Genomic DNA, 22,866 nt, shown 5'->3' on the forward strand with positions numbered 1-22,866 from the left:
GAGTTCAGAGGATGAGCCAGGTTCAGGGTTTGTAGCTGAGGATGCAAAATCTTGCCCTCCTGCTGGGAAAGCAGGGAGGGGGGTTTGAGGCAGGTGCTATGGTGGCAGTACTGTCAGACTGCGCAAAAGTGGGTATCAGTGCTGGCGTGGCCAGTCTGGTGCAATCGGGATTGTCCTTGGCTTGACCTGTTAGATCGTTAGAATCTTCGAGAGGAGGGGCAGAGGGGGAAAGGCATAGATTCAGAGGTTTTCCCATGTAAAGGACAGAGCATCCACTTTCCATGCTTGGCTGTGGGGAGTTCTGGTGCAGTATTTGCTCAACTGATAGTTCTGAGGGGAAGCAAAGAGGTTCACCTCTGGTGGCCCACACCTGTGGATCAGAAGCTTGAATGATTTTGGTCCCAGTTTCCACTCGTGTGGGTCCATTAGATTTCTGCTTAAGTAGTCTGCCAGTGAATTTAGTTCGCCTGTTAGGAATTGAGCTTGAAGGTGTACTTGACTGCTCAAGGCTGTGTTCCTCAGAGCCATGGCTAACCTGCAGAGTGGGTAGGAATGGGTTACCCCTGTTTACGTACCACATAACTGTGGTGTTGTCTGTCTTTATCAATAGTTGCCCTGAAAGATTAAGGCATTTGAAGGATGTCAGAGCATTCTGTACAGCTAACATTTCTTTTTGGTTGATATGCAGGGGCATTTGCTTTGGGCTACATTTGCCTTGAATACACTGTCCTGCCATGTGAGCCCCCCATGCATAGTCTGATGTGTCTGTTAGGGTTTGAGCGGCTAGGGGTAGAGTGAAAGGGAGTCCACTGTTGTGGTAGCAGGGCTCTGCCCACCAAAGGAACTCTGCCCTTAGGCAAGGAATGATAGGAATAAGAAGTTATGTACTCACCATAATGTTCCATCTGAGTAGGTAGTTCATTTGTCTGCAACCTGTGGGTCTTGGATCAGATATCGGATCCGAGCCGGCAACTTGGTTCAAGCTAATGGATCCAAGCTCCTAGCTCCTCCCTTCACCCATAATCCCCTGCTAACCCTCCATGACCTCAGATCGAGTTTGCCCCTCAATATGTATCCAACAAAAGGATATCTAACTACCAGTAGATCCGAAGAAGGCCAGGGGGAAGGAGGGGGGGATGGTTGCAGACAAATGAACTACCTACTCAGATGGAACGTTATGGTGAGTACATAACTTCTTAATCTGAAGTAGGAAGTTCATTTGTCAGCAACCTGTGGGACAGAGTCCCCAGCTACCTGCACCTTGGGTGGCCATCATGGAAGGATATTACGGCACCATGAGCCAAAGGATGCTCTCCCTCTAGAAAGCACGTCTAGTTTGTAGTGGTTAATAAAGGTATGAGATGAAGCCCAAGTGGCTGCAGAACAAATATCAATCCAATGGAACTCTAGACTTGAAGGCCGCAGAGGTAGAAATGGAGCGGGTGGAATGAGCACGAACTCCTTCTGGTGCGGGTCTACCCGAGGCTTGATACACCAATAGGATACATTGAGAAATCCAGCGAGATAAAGATACTTTAGAGATAGCTTTCCCCAAGTTAAATTTGGCAAAGGAAACGAACAGCTGGTCGGATTGTCTATGGCCAGCTGTCCTATGAGTATAAAAGCGAAGCTGCCTATGAACATCTGAGTGCAGCTTGTACTCTCTCCCTTATTCTGATATTTAGGGAAGAAAACCGGTAAATTTATGGATTGATTTATGTTGGTTTCTGATGCTATCTGGGGAAGAAAGGAGGGATTGATCCTGAGGTACACTCTATCTGGGTGAAAGATCAGGTAAGGAGGCTTCACAGAGAGAGCTTGAAGCTCCGACACTCTTTTTGCTGAAGTGATGGCTACAAGGAATGCTGTTTTCCATGACAAGAATTTGAGATCTCCTGAAGCAGCGGGTCCAAAGGCGGAGCAGTCAAGGCTTGAAGAACTAATGTAAGATCCCAGGGGGGCACGGCTTCCTTTACAGGGGGTCTAAGTAAAAAGGTGCCCTTGAGAAAGGTTTTACACAACTTGGCCGACATCAAAGGCCCTGTATCATGTCCCACATGGTAATGTGATATGGCTGCCAATTGCACTTTGACAGTTGAACAACTAGCGCCTTCTTGAAAGAGTTCAGTTAAGAAGTCTAATATGGATGGAAGAGGAGCCGTAAAAGGATCTAGATCGTGATGCTCCGCCCAGATGGAAAAGCGTTTTCATTTACTGTGGTACACTTTCCTGGTGGAGGGCTTATGCGCTGCCACGAGGATGGCTTTGACTGCTGAAGAGATACCGGGAGTCCTAACTAGGAGTGGAACTGGAGCAACCAAGCTGTCAGTTTCAGATTGTCCAGGTGTGGAGTTGGTAAGTTCGACGGATGGGAGATGAGATCCGGAGTGGGATCTAGAATCCAAGGGTGATTCACAAGGTGAGACCACAGGTAAGGGAACCAAATTTGCCGAGGCCAGAATGGGGCAATGAGGATCATCTTGCTCCCCAACCATGAGGCTTTCTGTAAGAGTTGTATCATTAGTGGTAGAAGAGGATAGGCATAGAGTAGACCGGGTGGCCTAGCATGCACCAGAGCGTCTCTTGGAGTTTCCCCTGGAGGGGGGATTAGAGCGAAGAAATTGCCGCATTTCGTGTTTGATGGAGACGCAAAAAGATCGCATCAAGGTTGCCCCCATGTTGAGAATATCTGCTTCGCTACTAGTGGATTGAGAGACCACTTGTATGGGGTAAGAAGGGTGCGACTGAGCTTGTCTGCTAGGATGTTGGTCCTCCCCGGAATGTGCGTTGCAATCAAAGCGGTTGGAGGAGATCGCCCATTCCCACACTCTCATGGCTTCGCAGCACAGAGGGTACGATCTGGTTCCCCCCCTGTTTGTTGATGTACCAGACCACCGACATGTTGTCCGACTGAATTGCAATTGTTCCTATGGGGAGGAGGTCCTGAAGTGCTTGCAACGCCAACAGCACCGCTCTCATCTCCAGAACATTGATATGCATGGAGGCCTCTATCGTTCCACGTGCCTTGGACTGTCCTGCCTGAATAATGCCCCCCCCCCACCCGAGGCGGGAAGCGTCCGTGGTCACCGTGGCGAGAGGTGCAGAAGGGACGGCCCGTATGGAAGTTCGAGGCTTGGAGCCCACCATAGTAGCACTCTCATGCAAGCCTTGCTGATAGCAATGGGATGGTGGAGAGGAAGGAATAGAAAGGACCATGGCACTAGAAGAGTCCATTGCAGTACCCGCATGTTCAAACGGGCGCATGGAAGGAGCGTAATCGCTGCCGCCATGGAGCCTAGTGCCCTCAGGACCAATTCCGCTGGTGAAGCCTCTGATTGGAGGATAGCCCGCACATGAAGTTGTAAGTTCCGGATTCTCTCGGAAGTTAGGAAGGCTCGCAACTCTCTGGTGTCTATTCTGGCACCTATGAATTCTATGATTTGCGTTGGAGCCAGTAGAGATTTGCCGACGTTGATAGTAATGCCTAACTGTGGGGCTAGATGGAGAAAAAAGTCTCTGGCTGAGCAAAGTAGATGCCTTGTTGGTGCGGTCAGGAGCCAGTCGCCCAGGTACGGAAAGACCTGTATTCCCTGGAGTCTCAGGTGGGCCGCAATCACTGCTAATACTTTGGTGAATACCCTGGGGGCTGTGGTGAGGCCAAAGGGAAGAACCCTGAACTGGTAGTGACTGGCCCCCAGCCGGAAGCGAAGGAACCTCCTGGATCATTTGTCCATTAAAATGTGGTAGTACGCATCCTTGATGTCTATGGAGCACATCCAATCGTTCTCCCTGAAAAGGGGGAGAATAGATTGAAGAGTAACCATCCGGAATTTTTCCTTGGTTACTGACAGGTTCAAGCGGGAAAGGTCTAGGATCGGTTTCAAGTCCCCCGTCTTTTTTGGCACCAAAAAGAACCTGGAGTAGAACCCTAATCCGAGCTGGTCTTGGGGGACAGGCTGGATGGCTCTTTTTCTTAGAAGCTGCTGAATTTCTGCAGCTGCGGCCTCCCTCTGATCGGGTGGTACATCGGAAAGGTTTTTGGATTTGGGGACATGGAGTAATGGTCTGTTGTGATGGACTCCCATGCTGCTAGGTGTTCCGAGAAGCGCCCCCCGACTGCCTCCAGAGTGGAGCAGCTGGGCAACCCCTCAGGGCTGCTGCGCGGGCCGCTCAGAGAAAGGGTCTCTGGACCCAAAGTTTCTCGGAGCCCCTCTGCCCCTGGGGCGGCGTCCTCCCTGTCCACCTCTGCCACGGTAGGACTGGTTGTCCGGAGCTGGTTGGGAATGTTGTGATTTTCGGAACCACTTCTTCTTCTGACCCTTTTGGGTCCTCGAAAAGGACCGCTGGGGAGCAGAGAAGCAGACTCCGATGGCAGACGTCTTCCCGTCCTCCTCGCTCTGGACAAGTGTCTCGCGAACTGTTTTGCCAAACAGGGCAGAACCATCGAAAGGGGCGTTAGCGAAGGACGCTTTAAAGGGCTCCGCAAAATCGCAATGACGGAGCCAGGCCTGACGTCTCATGACTAGGCCTGCTCCTCTAGCCCTAGCAGCTCCCTCTGTGGCGTGGGACAATAGCCGCATAGAGGTGTTTGAAATTGATCTCAAGAGTGGCCATTCGGGTGGAGTACAATTGTTTGTCATCCTCCGACATGGACTCAGGGGGGGATGCAGCGTATTCTTTGATAAGATCCCGCTGCATCCTGATGACATGTGCCATATAGTTCAGAGACCTTACCAAGAAGGTCGCTGAACTAAAGACTCGCTTCCCTAAGCGGTCCATCAAACGGGAGTCTTTGCTCAGTGGATGGATCGAGGGGCTCTCCTGAGCCAATTCCCTCTTCGTGGCTGCCGCCATCAACATGGCATCTACTGGGGGCCCTTTACTCCAATGTGATCGGTCTGAGGGGGGGGGCTAAGAATTCTATCTGGGCGTTTCGGTATTGGCTCCATGGTGTCCGGATCCTTCCACGCCCTGGTGGTAATGTGGTCCACCAGGGGGTCAGCCGGAGGGGATAACCAAGAGGTAGACGGGCCTGCCTCGAATGCCTCCAGAAACACGGACTCGTCAGAGGAAGACTTGGGGGCAGACCACCCACCTGTGATCCTCAGCATCTCCATGATGTCTCCAAAGGAGACATCCTCAGGGGGCGATCTTGAGGAGCCTTCCCCTTCCCCCAAGTCTGTGTCCTCGGTTAAGGACTCAGGGGAGTCCACGTGCCTCCTTTTGCACTTATGCTTGCGGGGAACTTGCTCGGGAGGACTGTCCGAGGAGGCCTCGCCAGCAACATCTTGTTCCAATGGAACCATCTGTGACATCGAAGCAGGCTGTCCCTTTGGCCGGGTGATGGAAGCCTGGCCCAGCAGAGAGGGAGTGTAGGGAGGAGCCGATGCAAGGACCGGGGGTCCGGATGCTCTCAGCAGAGCCCCCTCCACAACATCGAAGGCCGAGGGAGAGCCACTCTCTAATGGATCCGAAAGTCGGCTCCCACTCGGATCCGATGAAGGGATTGGAGCCAGCGCCGAGACCGTCGGATCCGAGGGACCAGTGGGCTCCGACCTGGACGGAGCCAAAGGCACACTGAATCCCCCGGATCCGAAGCTCGAACCATGGCTCCGAGAGGTCGGATCCGATAGGCTCGAGGGCAGGGTCGGATCCGAAGTACCAAGTACTGTCGGTGCCGACCCATCCCCGGCTCCAACGCTGCTCGGCTCCGAACGCTCCGAACCCGGATAGCGGGTCGGAGATGGAGCAATAGGATGGAAAAAGGTGTCGACCCCCCCCCCCTGGGGGGGGGGCAAGAGCACTCCCATCTGCAGCTGGGCCTGGATGAATCTTCGCATCATTCGGTCCAAGTCTGCATCGGATAAACTAAAAGTAGATCTCGAAGAGGCCACCGAGGCAGGCCTGGAATGCCGCCTCGATGACCTCGACGGAGATCGGGTCTCCTCCTCGGGCCCCAGGGAGAAACAAGGGGATCGGAGCCGAGGAGGAGACCTAGAAGCAGTGGAGGGAGAAGCCTGCTTAGCTGGCGGGGCCGAAACGGAGGTCTCGGCCCGCCGCTTGTGGTGCTTCTCCCTCCGTTTCTCCCTCCTGGCCTCCCTGTCCTCCGACACTTTAGCGGGAGTTTGAGTCCCGGACGGAGGCAGGGGGGCAGGAGTGGCAGAAACCACAGGCCGTGGTGGAGCTACGGGAGCAGCAGAGGTAGCGGAGGCCGAAGCAGAGTCCAGGGGTAAAAGTCCCGCAAGGACCAGCTTCGACCTCTGCTCTTTCAGTGCCCTGGGGTTGAACGCTGCACAGATGGTACAGCCTGAGGTAAGGTGTTCAACCCCAAAGCACCGAACGCACCGAGTGTGGCCATCAGCCGGGAGAGCTTATGGCCACACTCGGTACATTTAGAAAATATGGCTTTTGGGGCCTCAGCCATTTTTTTGAGAGAAAAAACAACTACACACTCAGGCCCCAAAAAGAAACACAACACACACGCACACACTAACGACCAGCGAAGAGAGGGGGGAACTAATCAAAGAAAAAATAATAAGGGAACCTAACACTTACACACTTTTTCTTATTTAATTTAACTAAAAAAGAAAAATTTTGACAGGAAAAGTATAGATAAATGCAGTAAAATTCCACTTAGCTGACGAGCTCAAGGGGATCCAGCCATCCACAAGCGCGGCAAACTAGATCTGAGGTCATGGAGGGTTAGCAGGGGATTATGGGTGAAGGGAGGAGCTAGGAGCTCGGATCCATTAGCTTGAAACAAGACCCACAGGTTGCAGACAAATGAACTTCCTACTTCAGATTCATTGTTTCCAGGTCCTGAGAATGCTGACACCAGAGACATTTAAGTACCACTGAAGTTTCCTCATATGCAGTCTTGCATATGGAATTAGTAGAATGCAAAAGGCCATGAACCCTAGGGCTTGCAGTATTTTTCTTGCAGATAGCTGGGTTTTGGTGGCCAGTAGATTGAAGTAGTTTGTCAAATAAGTCTGTTTTTCTTGTGTGAGGACTGCCATCTGCAAAGTTGTGTTCAAGCTTGCTCCCAGGAATACAATCTGTTGGCTGGGTAACAGATGTGATTTCTTTTCGTTGATGGTGTACCCCAGTTAAGTTAGAAGTCCCTTTACAAATGCCAGGTGCTGGAAGAGCAATTCCTGACTGTCCGCCTGAATCAGGCAATCGTCCAAGTATGAGTAAATTTGAATTTTTCACTGCCTGCAAATATGCAATGACTGGACCAAGGCATTTTGTGAATACCCTGAGCGTAGTAGATAAACCAAAGGGAAGTGCAGACAACTGCATAGAGCCTGCTCTGAAACGTAGATATTTCCTGCAAGATTCCCTTATGGGGATGTGCAGATAAGCTTCCTTTAAGTCTATGGTGGCTAGCTAGGAGTACTTGCTAGCATAAGAAGCAGCTGTTGGAGAGTAAGCATTTTGAACCTTGGAACCACCAGGAAGATGTTGAGAATAGACAGATCCAGGATAGGGTGCCAAGAGTTTTCTTTTCTGGGTACCAGAAACAGTCTGTAGTAAAAACCTTGTCTCCTTTGCTCTGCTGGGACAGGATGAATAGCCTTGATACTGAGAAGAGAAAGTACTTGCTTTTGGGCCTCTGCCCACTGGTTTGGGGAGAGGTCTGGCCATCCACATGGGGTTGGCAATGAGTGGAAGTAGAATCTGTATCTCTGGTTTACAATGTTCAAGACCCATCTGTCCTGGGTGATGTACTTCCAGTTTTTTGCATACAGGGCAAGTTTTCCTCCTAAGCGTGCAAGTACTTGGGCAAGGCTTGGAAGAGTTAAGGATAAGTCATTGGGAGATTTAACCATAGGATGGTGGCTTACTATTCCCCGTTTTAAAGGTGGGAGCACCCCATTGCTTAGATCTGCGCTTAACGTGAGACTGTAATGTTGGTAGTCTGCTGCCCCTGGGTATGGACTGAGAAGGTATGGGAGGAACAGGAAAGGACCAGTTTTTAGAAGGCCAATGCCTACTGAATCTAGGTAGCCGTATCTGTAGGAAATCTTTAACAGTTTCCATAGATTTACCTTTTTCCTCCATCTTTTTGAGGACGACTTCTGTTTTATTGCCAAACAGGCATTCATGGTTTAATGGTGCATCAAGTAATTTTGCTTTGACATGGTCTTGCAAGATTTGTTCCTTAAGCCAAGCATGCCTACAAAGAACAGACCCAGTGACAGCAGCCCTGCAAGATGCTTCTAAGGCATTAAAACCTCATTGCAAGGTATGTTTTCCAACTTGGTTAGCAGAATGCATTAACACTTATAAATCTTTATGTTCTGCATAATCAAGAATCAATGTCATTTTCTGTTTAATTATCTCCATATGTTGCTGATACTTTAACATCTGAAACTGGCAATTTAAAGCCCTGATGGCAAGAGTAGCAGAGGTGTAGACTTTCTTACCCTGTCTAAAGCCCTAGAGTCCCTGTCTGAAGGGGTTGGGTTTTTGGCTGTTGTAGCCTTAATGCCTTTAGGTCCCTGGGAAATGGTCTCTAGATCCACAGTAGGATTCTTAAAGAGGAATTTGTGGGAGTCAGTTACTCTGTAGTACCAGTCAGGTTTCCTGGGAGCTGGAGGCAAAGTATCAGGGGTAAGGCTGGATTCCAAGAAGACATCATCAGTACTCTGCAGTGCTTAGCTGGGGCAATTTTAAGGAGGTCTTAAGTTTCAACATGGGTTGTAGTGGTCAATGACTGAGACGTAGGCTGAGGTAAGCTGACGTCTCCATATAGAAAGAGAGAACTCTGCACATGGACATAGCCTCAGTCCAGATTACTAGCATATGTTCCTGCAAAATAACCATAAAAGATGAACTATCTCCCTCTGTAACCGATGCTCAGATGTTGGAAACAGAAGCCTAAGCAATTTCAAACCCATCCAACACTGAAGTCGAGAGAAAACAAACTCGACTGGCCTGCTGCCATGGTGACTTCCTGAGGGGGTCACACCAGAAGGCTTGGGCCTGGTAGTCAACGGACCTAGAGGTTGCAAAAGCTTCTCACTAGAGAGGAAGTCAACTTGTATGCAGACATAGAATGACTGCAGTCATCTACTGAATCCTTTTCCTTATTTATTTTTTTTGCTTTTGTGTTTCTTTGGCAAAGTTGTGGACAAAGCAGAGGAAAGAGAAGCAACAAAAGGAACCAGATCCAAGGACTTCAACTCTACACTTGAGTCTTAGTTCAAAACTTACCATAATCCTGACAAAAAAAAGTCTCGCTGAGGCCCCAAACAAATAGACCTTATGCAGGACTGATTTCCCACATTTCTAACAGTTATTAACTTTTTGAACATTAATCAGAAGAAAAAATTCCCCAGTGGCGCACTTACCTGAAAAACAGGTTGTAAGAAACTTTGGAAAAAACAAGACATGGAAAAATGTAGTAGCACTTGGACTGCATGGCTAGAAAGAACTAAACATGGTACTGGATGTCGGCTATCAGATGTTTGCTGGCTACAGATAATAAAAAGACTCTGGAAATCAGAATGATCGCAGGCTTCTGCATGGCAAAAGGATCCAAAAATCAATAGTGCAACACTGACTACAAAGAACAGAGATGAACAGTATGCTTAAGAATTCTTCTACCTTAGGAAATCCAGCAAAAGTGGAAGCTTTTCCAGGTCACCATCTAACAAAAAGTTGATTAACTTGCACAACAGAGAGCGGTTATTTCAAGAATTACAAATTAAGTGTTAACCTGGAAAATGAGCGTACTAGCACTTAACTGTAGATACTTCAACAACAACTCAGAAAAATCACTGCAACATTACCGACAGACTGACAAAAGGATAAAATTGGCTAAGAGCAATCCAATTCTATACATTCAATTTTTCAAAGGGTAAAACACATTTTCATTAACAATCTATGGAATTTTATTGTGAAATTTATATCAAATACGTACCCAATGGTATCATGCTGTACATGTTTGGCATCAAGGCTAGAATAGAGATCCACAACAGGCTCAAATGCCCCTAGATGGCAAAAGATTCGGGTTAACAGTAGTTTGAATTGGGCATTACAAGGACTGTGAAAAAGGCCTTCTTCCAGTACATACATGGACTGCCACAAAGGCCACTCATCACCTGCAAGACAAAAGTAAACACTGCACTAGCACTGACTGATTAAGAATTAAGCCACATCTAAGCAGGCTTACAGTAATGTTGTCAGCAGTTGCTACTAACTTTTTAGTTAACACAAACACAGTCACAGTCTATAAAGAGAAAAAGTTTATCACTGAATCTCAGCAAGATGAAATCTGTCAAATAAATCAGGCCTTCAATAAACCAAAAAACACAGCCATGCCAGAAGCAGTCCCTTTGTAGTTTTAATTGCAGAATAAAAACAAACACTCCCAAATAGAGTACGTTTTTGTAAACACACTTTCTCAGATGCAAAACATAAGTGTATGAATACCAAGCCTTTTATACGCGAATAAACCAATCAAGTGTTGTATTCCCCTTTTACATCATCACCTTTAGGGTTCCTATCAAAATCAATACAAAGTACAAAATTCAAATACATCTGCATAAAGTGTAAAAAGTACATTACAAATCCAGAGTAACAAAAGAGGAAAAAGTGCTTTAAAAAACCAACCACAACAAAGCACTCAGGAAACAAACATAACGAAGCCAATACACGACGTAGATTTGGGCAAAAAAAACACAATTTTATTTAATAAAATACATTACAAATATTAATGTTCAGTAAAACTTCAAACAATATTATATTTCACTGCATCATTATCCACTTACATTCAAAAAAGTTTTTAAAATATATAAATCCTCACAAAAACATATATAAAAAAAAAAGTTATGTACTCACCACAAACATTCCCATTTTTGCTGTCCATCTCATCTTCATTCTTCACTGGTTGAGTTCAGAACCAATCATCAGTTCCGACTAGGCCTATACAAAAGCTCGAAAACTACAACCAGCTCGTGGCTGTAACCCCTATTCCATCATGTTCAGGAAAGATTACCCAGATCTTGTTTGCAAATATTAGATGTACTTGCCAAAAACTATTTACATGCCTGAACAGACTAGTGAAGAGAGTCAGAGAACACTGTATTCCAATTAATTCTGCTCGGTCCTCCAGGACAGAAAGGCAGGGGGAAGGAGGGTGGAATATGAGAATGAAGGTGAGATGGACAACAAATATGGAACGTTATGGTGAGTATTTAACTTCTTTATGTTATGTTGCCCTAGCTCACCTTCATTCTTCACTGGTTGGGACAGTGTCCCTAGCGCCATCTTCCTTGGGTGGCTCAAGAGAAAAAAACTCCTCGGAACAGTGGACCCAAAGGAGGCCCTGTTCCTGGAGGCCGAATCTACTTTGTAATGAGTGATAAAGGTATGAGGCTTAGCCCATGCCATTGTTGCACAAATAGAATCCACAGGAAGCCCTGTTTGAAAAACAGATGAGGTTGCTATTGCCCTTGTAGAATGACCTTTTATCTTTCCAGCAAGTTCTCTGTTTCAAGATTTATAAGTGAAAGTAATACAACCTGGAAGCCATTTTGAAAGTGTAACCTTTGATATGGGGCCAACTTTCTTTTCGTCTGAAAATGATACAAACAACTGGTCTGATCTCCTGAAGTTTTTTGTTCTAAGTAGAAAAACGTAATTGTCTATGCACATCTAGCTGATGTAATTTATACTCTGCCCTGTTGGATAGTTGGGGGAAAAAAAAGTACAGTTGTGTACACTTACCATAAATGTAGATGTTCGAGTGTATTCACTGTTGCAGTCATTACATTTGGGTAATCTGCTTGCAGGTTGCCCTCAGTCAGCCTGATTAACAAAGTCTTGGGTCCTGCCTCGGTTGCTGTCCCTTCTTCCATGACGTCAAGTCGTCAGGGGTATAAAACATGCAGCCGACGCCATTACATCAGTTTTGCTTGCCCCAGATGTCAGGTGCCCCCCTAAAGGAGAGCAAATAAACATAAAAACACAAAGGTATACCTCCAACAAAAAAAGCAAATACACCAAAAAGGCTTCTAAGCATAGTAAAGGAAAGTAGAGGTATAACCAGAAGAAATTAGGGGGCTGGAGGGAGGGTAACCAGGACTGCAACAGTGAATACACTCAAACATCTACATTTATGGTAAGTATACACAACTGCACTATGTTCATCGTGTTTCACTGCTGCAGTCATTACATTTGGGCAGATTCCCAAAACTATGGTTGGGAAGAGGAGTTTATATGGCATTAGGGCCAGCTATAAGGCCCTGCAAGACAGCAGTGGCAAAGTCAGCTCTGGATTTAGAGAAAATTGGCAAATGATAATGCTTGGTGAAAGTATGTACAGAAATCCAGGTAGCAGCTTCTAGGATGTCTCTGGTAGAAACACCTCTGTGAAAGGCTGAGGTCTGATCCCATGGGGGATAGGTTTTGCCATGGTGCTTATAGTAGAAATGAATGCAATGGCTTTTACATTTAGAAATGGTTTGTTTTGAAGTAGCCTTCCCCTCTGCCCCTGCAGCAAATGCTACCAGCAGTTCAGATTTTCTTCGAGGTTTAGCCCTGTCCAGGTAGAATCTAAGTTGTCTGTGCACATCCAAGGAATGCAGAATCCGTTCCCCTTTGTTCTGTGGTTTGGGAAAGAAGGTTTGCAAATGAATGGACTGATTAAGAGCCACACTGGATACCACCTTGGGCACGAAGGATGGATTGGTCCTGAGTGATACCCTGTCCGCATGAAAGATGATGAAAAGCTCAACTGCCATATGGGCCTGTAATTCAAATATCCTTCTAGCTGAAGTGATTGCTAAAAGGAAAGCTGTTTTCCAAGAAAGAAATTTTAAGTCTGCAGTAGCAGATGGCTCGAAAGGAGGTAGAGTGAGTTTCTCCAATACAAAGTTAAGGTCCCAGGCAGGGGTTGGAGCTCTCCTGGGTGGTCTCAAATTTTTGGCCCCTCTGAGGTACTGCTTGAGCAGAGGATGAGAGAAGAGGGGAGATTCTGTGTAATAATGAGCTGAAATGGTTGAGACGTGGTTTTAATGGAGGAAAAATACAGGCCCTTGTGAAGCATCTCAGTTAAGTATTGCAAAATCTGAGGTAAATTGGGTGCTGCTGTGCTCATCCCTTGAAATTGGTTCCAGGCACAGAATCTTTTCCATTTTTCAGCATAACATTTTCTAGTACTAGGCCTCCTTGTCTCTAAGATGACATCCATCGCAGGTTTGCTGAGGGATGATAAGGGTGAGTTTAAGTAATTAACCAGGCGTCAAGGTTCAATGGTGGAAGCTGAGGGTGCAGAATCTGGCTCTCCTGCTGAGAAAGCAGGGAAGGGGTCTGAGGCAGGTACCATGGAGATAACTGCGACACATTGCGCAGGAGGGTGTACCACTGTTGGCGCGGCCAGTCTGCAGCAATCAAAATCATCCTTGGTTTGTCCTGTTTGACTTTTAGTAGAACTTTGGAGAGCAGAGGCAGCGGGGGGAAGGCGTAGACTGATAGGTTTTTTCCGCTGAAGGACACAGCATCCACTTTCCAGGCTTGTTTGTGGGGAGTCCTTGTGCAAAACCTGTCCAATTGGTAGTTCTGGGGGGAGGCAAATAGGTCTATGTCTGGGCTCCCCTATTCGCTTGTCAACATGTTGAAAATCCTTGGTTCCAGTTTCCACTCGTGTGGGTCCATGAGGTTTCTGCTTAGTCCGTCTGCCAGTGTATTTAAATTTCCTGGCAGGAACTGAGCTTGTAGGTGCACTTGGTAGCTCAAGGCTGTGTTCCACAATGCCATGGCTAGTCTGCAGAGGGGGTAGGAATGTGTACCCCCTGCTTGTTTATATACCACATAACCGTGGTGTTGTCCTTCTTTACCATTAGCTGTCCTAGAAGAATGTAGTCCTTGAAGGCTGTCAGAGCATTCTGTACAGCTAACATTTCTTTTTGATTGATATGTACGTGCATTTGACTTGGGTTCCATTTGCCCTGAATACACTTCCCTGCCAGGTGAGCCCCCCACGCATAGTGTGATGCATCTGTTGTTAGGGTTTGGGCGGAAGGGGGTAGTGTGAATGGTGGTCCCTCGTTTTGGTGGCAGGCCTCTGCCCACCACAGGAACTCTAGGCGTAGGCAAGGTATGATATGAATTATTGTTTCTAGGCTGTGAGAATGTTAACTCCATAGACTTTTTAGATACCGCTGTAGTTTGCTTATATGCGGTCTTGCACATGGAATTAGAAGAATGCAGGAGGCCATGAACCCCAAGGCTTGCAGTATTTGGATTGCAGATAGCAGGGTTTTTGTGGCCATTTGTTTGAAATAGGTTACCAAATGAATTTGCTTTTCTGGTGTGAGGTAAGCCATCTGGGAAGTTGTATTCAAGCTTGCTCCTAGGAATGTAATTTGTTGACAGGGTACCAGTTGTGATTTATTTTCGTTTATGGTGTACCCCAGACAAGTTAAAACCCTTTTTACAAACGTCAGATGATTCAAAAGTATGCCCTGGCTTTCTGCCTGAATTAGACAACTGTCCAGGTATGGGTATATTTGAATACTTCTTTGCCTGCAAAATGTAATAACTGGTGCCAGGCACTTTGTGAACAACCTGGGCGCAGTAGACAAGCCAAAGGGCAGTGCAGAGAACTGATAATGCGTGTAGCCTGCTTTGAAGCATAGGTATCTTCTGCAAGATTCTCTGATTGGGATGTGCAGGTATGCTTCTTTTAAATCTAGTGTTGCCAACCAGGCGTCTTTGCCTAGCATAGGAAGTAATTGGTGAAGAGTCAGCATCTTGAATTTTGGAATGTCCAGAAAGGTGTTTAGAGTAGACAAGTCCAGGATTGGAAGCCATGATTTGTCTTTTCTGGGTCCCAGAAAAAGTCTGGAGTAAAAACCTTGTCCCTTTTCCTCTTCTGGTACCAGCTGAATAACCCCCATGCTTAAGAGGGAAAGTACTTGTTTTTGAGCCTCTGCCCACTGATTTGGAGGCAGGTCCAGCCACCCATTTGGTGGTGGTAATGTGTGGAAATGAAATCTGTATCACTGGGACACAATATTTAAAACCCATTTGTCTTGGGTTATGATTTCCCAGTTCTTTGCATGAAGAGCAATCTTTCCCCCAAAAGGGGCGGTCAGAAGATAAGTGCTTGGAAATTTTAAAAGGAAGTCACTGAGACTGTTTACCATAGGGGGGTGTCTTGTTATTACCAGATTTGGAAGTGGAGGCCCCCCCACTGCTTAGTTATGAGAGTCCCCTGGGACTGAAACCTGGGGTTTTTGCTGTGTCTGGGTTTGGCTTAAGACCTGGAAGGGTCCGGAAAGGACCGATTCTTAGTAGGCCAGTGCCTACTAAATCTAGGAGGTTGTACTTGTAAAAAATATTTAATAGTTTGCATAGATTTAGCCTCATCTTCCATCTTTTTAAGAATTTCTTCAGCCTTGTTGCCAAACAGGCGGTCCTGATTTAAAGGAGCATCCAACAATTTAGCTTTAACATGATCAGGCAAAGATTGCTCCTTAAGCCAAGCATGCCTTCTAAGCACAGACCCAGTAACAGCAGCCCTGGAAGAGGCCTCTAAAGAATCAAAACCACATTGCAAAGTATGTTTTCTAACTTGTTCAGCAGAATGCATTAAGTCCTGCAAATCCTTATTTTCCACACAGTCAGGAATCAACATCATTTTCTGTTTAAGAAGTCTAATGACATGTTGCTGATATTTTAACATATGAAACTGGCAGTTTAAAGCTCTGATTGCCAAGGTTGCGGAGGTATAAACCTTCTTTACCCCATCTATCCAGCGCCCTGGAGTCTCTATCAGAAGGGGTAGGATTTTTAGCAGTAGAAGCCTTAATGCCCTTGGGCCCCTGAGAAATTGTCTCTGGATCTGCAACACGATTTTTGAAAAGGAACTTGTGGGACTCAGGAACCCTGTAGTATCTGTCAGGTTTACTAGGAGCAGGAGGCAGGGAATCAGGGGCCACACTGGATTCCAAGAAATCATCATCAACAATGTCTAGTTGGAGGAGGAATAGCTAAAAGCCTATGCTTAGGTAGAAGGAAATCCCTAAGCCTCTTTTTTGAATCAGAAAATTCCTGGCTTTCCCAGTGAAAATGCTCCCTTAAAGTATGTAAGGTTTCCCCAAAAGAAAATCCTCAGGAGGGGAACCAGAGGGAACAGAATCTTCTGCATCAGAATCCTCATAAGTAGGTAAAGACAAATCCAGGTCATCAGAAGAGTCAGAAGGAACAGAATCCTGATCAGAAGATTCATAATCAAGCTCAGCCCTAGGCCTCTTGTGGGGGGGGGGGGGGTTGACTACCCCTGATTAGAGTTATTAGATCTTCAGCCATTTTTATCATTTGTTTTTTAGGCATATTGGCCTGAGCGTCAGTTTTTTAGACTTGGATTGAGATTTAGGCCTTAGTAATGAAGGAGTCGATTTAATATGCAAGTCCGTAGGCCTGAATACACCCTCAGAAGCCGGTGCCTGCACAGTGGCTCCGGACCCCATCCAAGGTAGAGACATCTGTTGGTTCCATAGTTGAAATATCTTGCAGCATACCGGACTCAGAATGGGTCTCAGTAGAGGCCTGCGAATCAGAAGTAGCGGGTATCAGGGGCTGCGAAATCACCTCACTGAATACCAGCGAACTGGCGACTGGCTTAGGAGAAGCAGCGTCGGCAGTTTTGGACCTCGGCGGCCTGTCTCTGTCTTTATCTTTGCATTTTTTCGGAATCCCGGTAGTTGGATGGCTAACCGACTGCATTTCTGGATAATTAAACCGAGAACCAAATTATTTAGAGACTAAAATATACCAACAACGGATAGTGCGCTGATTAAATAAAGCACAAAACCGACAGCAAGATACATCATGGTCAGGGCCAAAGCAAGGAATACAGTACGAATGAAAATCTTTATGAGGTATTTGCTTTCCACAAGTAATGCAATTATTAACTTTTACTGACATCGGTAAGGAGCAAGAAAAAGTTTCCCCAACGGGGTACTTAGCTTCAAGTTGAAGACTTCGGTTCTGAAACGCGAAAACGACAATTTCAGGAGTCTGCCGACCGGCACTTGCGAACTTCTGCTTCGGGCACCGCACGGCAAGAAAGACTGATGTAATGGCATTGGCTGCATGTTTTATACCCCTGACGACCTGACGTCATGTAAGAAGGTACAGCAACTGACGCAGGACCTAAGACTTTGTTAATCAGGCCGACTGAGGGCAACCTGCAAGCAGATTACCCAAATGTAATGACTGCAACAGTGAAACACGAAGAACATCTGGTAAGTGAATGGACTGATTCAAATTAGATTCCGAACACACTTTGGGTAGGAAAGAAGGGTTTATTCGCAGAGAAACTTTCGTTGTGGAAAACCATATAAGGGAGATGTATTGACAATGCTTGAAGTTCTGATACCCGTCTAGCAGACATGATGGCTACCAGAAAAGCTGTCTTCCATGTTAAGAGCTTTAGGTCACATGATGATGCAGGTTCAAAGGGGGAAAGAGGCAAAAAACCCAGTCTTCAGAGTAAAATAATTCTTTACTGGTGTCTCCTGGTACCATGGCTAAAACACCTTCAAGGGAAAATTAGGACACCAGAAACATGCTTTTTATACACTAAATCATCAACAGTTAATTTGCTGCAATAACACCCAAAATCACAAATACACCAAATTTAAAGTGACACTTCCCCTTTACAAAAACAATATCATTGTCCCACAATGTCCCCAATTATAAATGCAAGCAAAAACATTCAAATTTATATATTCATATTTATACATTAAGATTAAACATTTAAATTAAACATTTATATTAACCTCCAGGTTAAGTCCTGAAGGAAATAATGTATTAATATTAATGATGAACCTGGTTTCTAAAGTTAATAACTTTTCCTTGTATACCTCCCCATGTTGATGTGTAGGCATGGCTAATACACTAAAAGACAGAGAAGAATCCCAACCCCCATGGTTAAGACAAACATGGTGAGCAACTGGGCTATCTAATCTCCTATGTCTGATGTCCTCCATATGCTCCAAAACGTGTATTTTAAATTTGGTGTATTTGTGATTTTGGGTGTTATTGCAATTAATTAACTATTGATGATTTGGTATATAAAAAGCAGGTTTCTGGTGTACTAATTATCCCCTGAAGGTTTTTTAGCCGAGGTACCAGGAGACACCAGTAAAGAATTTTTTTTACTCAGAAGAGACTGTTTTTTGCCTGATTTCTGTTCATGTTTTTTGTTAATTCAATGGGGGAAAAAATCAGATTGGACAAAACAAAATTTAGGTCCCATGGCACTGGAGGTTCTTTGACTGGAGGCCTGAGTAAGACGGTACCTTTCAGGAACACTTTGCAAAGCCTGCGGGACATGATCCTTAGTCCCATTTCTCCAATATGATAGTTAGATATAGCTGCTAGTTGAACTCGAATAGTAGTCGCAGCCTAATTAAAAAGCTTTGCTAGAAAGTCTACAAAATAAGTTATAGGGGCAGTGAAAGGTTCCCTATTAGAAGACCGAAGACACATTCTTTCAAATGCATCTTGGTCGAACTCAAAAGTCTGAAATGGCAAAATATCGAATTGGCTTTTAAGCAAATTCTTTTCCTGGGAAAGAATTTCCTTAGCCGCTTCGTTACTTTTTCGTTTTCTGCACTGTAGTGTGGTCTCGGAGCTGGTATATTTAAGTAGGGGGGGTGTGTGGGGGGAACAGCCCCCCCACTTAATGTAATGTTTAAAGTGTTTTATTTATTTTTTTGTTGGAACAGTGATTTTTTTCCCTAGATAATAAGAATCTCTGTTCTGACAGTCCGAAATTGTAAGCTTTCGCTTACATAGGGTCGATTAATCACCGTTCACTTGTTTAAACGTTCGGTCATCTAATATAGACCCCAGTGAAAGGATCAATGTGGTTGCTGAAGGCCCAATGGGAAAATCTTTTGCATTTGCTTGAATACAACTTCCTGCTTGAAACCTTATGAGACAAAATCAAAATCTGTTTCACAGCAGGGGAAATGTCAGGAAGCCTGGCTGTGTGTGGAACTGGAGCAGCCAAGCTGTCAACTTGAGGGTTTGAACTGATGGATGGAGCATCCCTGAGAAATTAGTCAGGAGGTCTGGAACTGGGTCGAAAATCCACAGCTCCTCCTAAAGATGGGGCCAAAGAAAGGGGAACCAAATTTGATGATGCCTGTATGGGGCGATGAATATCAAATTCCTTTCCAACGAGTTGGCTTTCTGAAGGACGTTGGGAATCAGGGGGAAGGGAGGAAAAGCATAAAGGAGACCCCGGGGCAATTGTGTACGAGTGCCTCCCTTAGAAATAACTAACACCAAAACCAAGTAAAAAATATATGAAGAGGATCACCAAAGGAACACTGCAGCACTAAATCCAGAAAATTTATTGAAAAAAGTTAAGCGCTTTTGTCAAAATCCCAAGACTTCATCAGAACAAGAACATACAAAAAATGCCATATTTAAATACCCTAACCATTACAGCCATTGGTTGACAAAGCAAACATCATTTCCTGTAAAATAATTAAGCAGTTTAAAAAGACAGTACCACATAATCACAGTAACTGCCCACTACAACACACCAATTGCCACCTACCAACCACATAGACATTAATGTATTATGTATTGAAGTATAATTTAAAACACAGATCTTGAAAAAAATCACATAAAAAAAGCTGATTTTAGCTTTAATACAGCACTAATGGATAACTTGTCATTGAGCCCAGATGGTTGACATGCATTTAATTTAATCTGCCACTTGAGCTCTAAATATTCAAGGAAGTCATTGTCGGGTCCCCCTCATGGACCCAGGTCGACTTGTTCAAGTACAAAAAATTTAAAATGTGTCGGGTGTACCATTATATGCTTAAATAAAGCATTGGTTTCTTTATTTTTTTTTTTGTATATCATAGTTGTGTTGATGTATTCTTTGTCTGAGGGCTCTGATCGTCTTCCCCACATAGTACCCCTCACATACCATACAGGTTGCAATATATACCACTCCCTTGGTGTAACAGTACCACTTCCTATTAATAGTAATTTTACCATAGTTCCTGACTCTAATGGAATCAGTGTCCAATATATAGGGGCATTGTGTCCACACCTCCCACATTTAAAAGTTCACCTTGGCCTGCCTTTAACTTTTTCCTCTCCACCAGGCCTTTCAAGGAGGTACTCTTTTTGTAAACCACAAGAGGTTTTCCCCCAACCTTTTGTTGATCTTCTCATCCAAACAAAAAATGGTTCAAAAATCATAAATGATGCTTCTAATGTTAAAAAAAATCCCTAGTGAAGGGGCAGGACACATGCTGGCATTTACTAACAAATAACAGTAAGTTGCAGGAAATTTTTAAATAACTTATTTTTCTGTGTTTATTTGGAAGGATTTATAATATATACTTTAAAACATTTCTTGAATATATGTGGATAACAATGGTGCAGTGGAAGATTCTGTTTGAAGTTTAAATGAACATTAATATTTTAATGTATTTGTATTTTGCACTTTGTGTATTGATTTTGATATGAACCCTAAAGAAGGTGATGTAAAAGAGGAACACAACACTTGACTGGTTTATTCAAGTATAAAAGACTTGACATTCATACACTTTGTGTTTTGCATCTGAGGAAGTGTCTTTATGAAAACGTACTCTGACTGAAGTGTTTGTTTTTATTCGGGTCTATATCAGAACATCAAAGTATTAAAACTTCGAATGTTCTGATATCGAACACTATTCAGCGAACGCTAATAGCAGCAAAGTTGCAGAAAAGCGAATTCTTTCTTCAGGAAAGAATTCGGTTGGCCTTTTCGGTGGCTTTGCCATTCTTAGCGCTGTGGTGGAAAGTTACGGGTTGGGTTCAGGTAAGTGTGCGACTGTTTGTACGTTAAGGGTGGATTAAGTGAGTTAGGGCGCGGGTTAGGAGTGTGTGCGATAGTGACAGACTTTAGGGTTAGGGGCGGTTTAAGTGAGTAAGGGTTAGGGCACGAGTTAGGTGAGTGTGCGACAGTGACTGACCTTAGGGTTAGGGTTTGGGTTAAGGTAAGTGGGTAGATAGTAGTGTATGTTTAGTTTAGTGTAGCAATAGAAGTAGGAATTTAAGTGTATGTGTGTGGTTGCTGCTTGTTTGATGTGCTTGTGTTGTGTGTGCGTTTTGGAGCTGCAAATTTTTTCCATGGGAAAAAAGTTGCTGTTCTGAATGTTTGATATTTTCATGTTTAGATGTTTTTGGGGCCGATGAAATAGCGTTCGCTATTTTCATCTTTCGATAACGTGATATAAATGCTTTTATTCTACAATTAAACTACAAAGGTAATGAAATCATGTCTTCACATTGACAAGATTAGATTTGAACAAATCTACTAGAACTTATTTCAGTCATCTTTGAGAGGGCCTTATGTAAACACCACTGCCTCTTATTTATGCATATGGACTACCTTAGATAGACTCCCATGTATGACAGATGTGTGGGGAAGCATAAAAGTACAGTTTTGTACCTACCATAAATGTAGATGTTCGAAGATCCACATTGCTGCAGTCCTTACATATGGGTAGTCCGCTGTCCTCGGTCGGCCCGAATACCAAAGTATTAGGATGACGTCGGTCAAGGCGCTTAAAACTGACATCAGGACGTCAGGGTACAAAAGCGCATGACCGACGTCATATCCTCAGTCTTTTCTTGCCCCAGATGTCAGAAGGCCCTAACAAGAAAGGCCAAAGCCAAAAAACATAACCAACCACCCCTGCACTAACCATATTTACAATATGTACAACACAAACCACACCACCACCTCTAACAACAGAGGGGAAGGAGGGAGGGTAAATTGGACTGCAGCAATGTGGATCTTCGAACATCTACATTTATGGTAGGTACAAAACTGTACTATGTTCTTCATCTCACATTGCTGCAGTCCTTACATATGGGTAGAATCCCAAAGCAGAGGTAAGGGAGGATGGCAAAACTATAAAGCATTAGGGGCTGCCAAAATGCCCTGTAAAATTGCAGTGGCAAATCCAGCCCTAGATTTAGAGTAAAGTGGAAGGTGGTAATGCTTAGAGAAAGTATGCACTGAACTCCAAGTAGCTGCTTCCAAAATATCTTTAGTAGCCACCCCTTAAAAAGCAGTAGAAGTGGCAGTAGCCCTAGTGGAATGAGGCCTAATCCCAGCTGGAATCTCCTTACCATGATGGGAATAACAGAAAGCAATACAAAACCAATCCACTTAGAAATAGTTTGTTTTGAAACAGGTTTGCCCTGAGAACCCAAAGCAAAAGAAACAAACAACTGCTGAGACTGCCTGAACCCTTTAGTTCTGCTCAAATAATATCGCAACTGTCTGTGTATATCCAAAGTGTGCAAAATCCTTTCCCCTTTATTTTGGGGGTTTGCATAAAAAGTAGGCAAATGAATAGTTTGGTTTAAAGCCACACTAGAAACCACTTTAGGCATAAAAGAAGGGTTAGTACGCAAAGACACCCTATCCTTGTGGAAAATTAAGAAAGGCTCAACCGCCATAAGGGCCTGTAATTCAGAAACCCTTCTCGCAGAGGTAATGGCCAACAAAAAAGCAGTCTTCCATGATAAATATTTCAACTCTGCAGATGCTGCAGGCTCAAAAGGTTGTAGAGTGAGTTTCTCCAACACAAAATTGAGATCCCAAGCAGGAGTAGGAGCTCTACGTGGGGGTCTTATATTCTTTGCCCCTCTAAGGAATTGCTTAAACAAAGGCTGAGAAAATAATGGTGGGTCACAGTCATAGTGAGCAGAAATTGCTACAGCATGAACCTTTATAGAGAAGGACAAACCTTTGTCCAATAACTCAGTAAAGTATTGAAGCGCAACACTTAAATTAGGTTTAGAAACATCAAAGTC

At 44.7% G+C, this 22,866-nt stretch overlaps 1 protein-coding gene across 1 annotated transcript in view; it reads right to left on the reverse strand.

The window, feature by feature from the left end:
- The window catches only part of NAA25 (N-alpha-acetyltransferase 25, NatB auxiliary subunit), a 3,186,723-nt gene that overhangs the window by 1,413,328 nt on the left and 1,750,529 nt on the right, over positions 1-22,866 (reverse strand). The window contains exon 14 of the mRNA XM_044069750.1: positions 9,932-10,112. Coding sequence (XP_043925685.1) covers positions 9,932-10,112 — 181 coding nt within the window. The remainder of the gene's footprint in view (positions 1-9,931; positions 10,113-22,866) is intronic.

Source organism: Protopterus annectens, chromosome 4.part0, assembly GCF_019279795.1.
Source record: "Protopterus annectens isolate FY-2018-M chromosome 4.part0, PAN1.0, whole genome shotgun sequence".
Taxonomy (NCBI): domain Eukaryota; kingdom Metazoa; phylum Chordata; order Ceratodontiformes; family Protopteridae; genus Protopterus; species Protopterus annectens.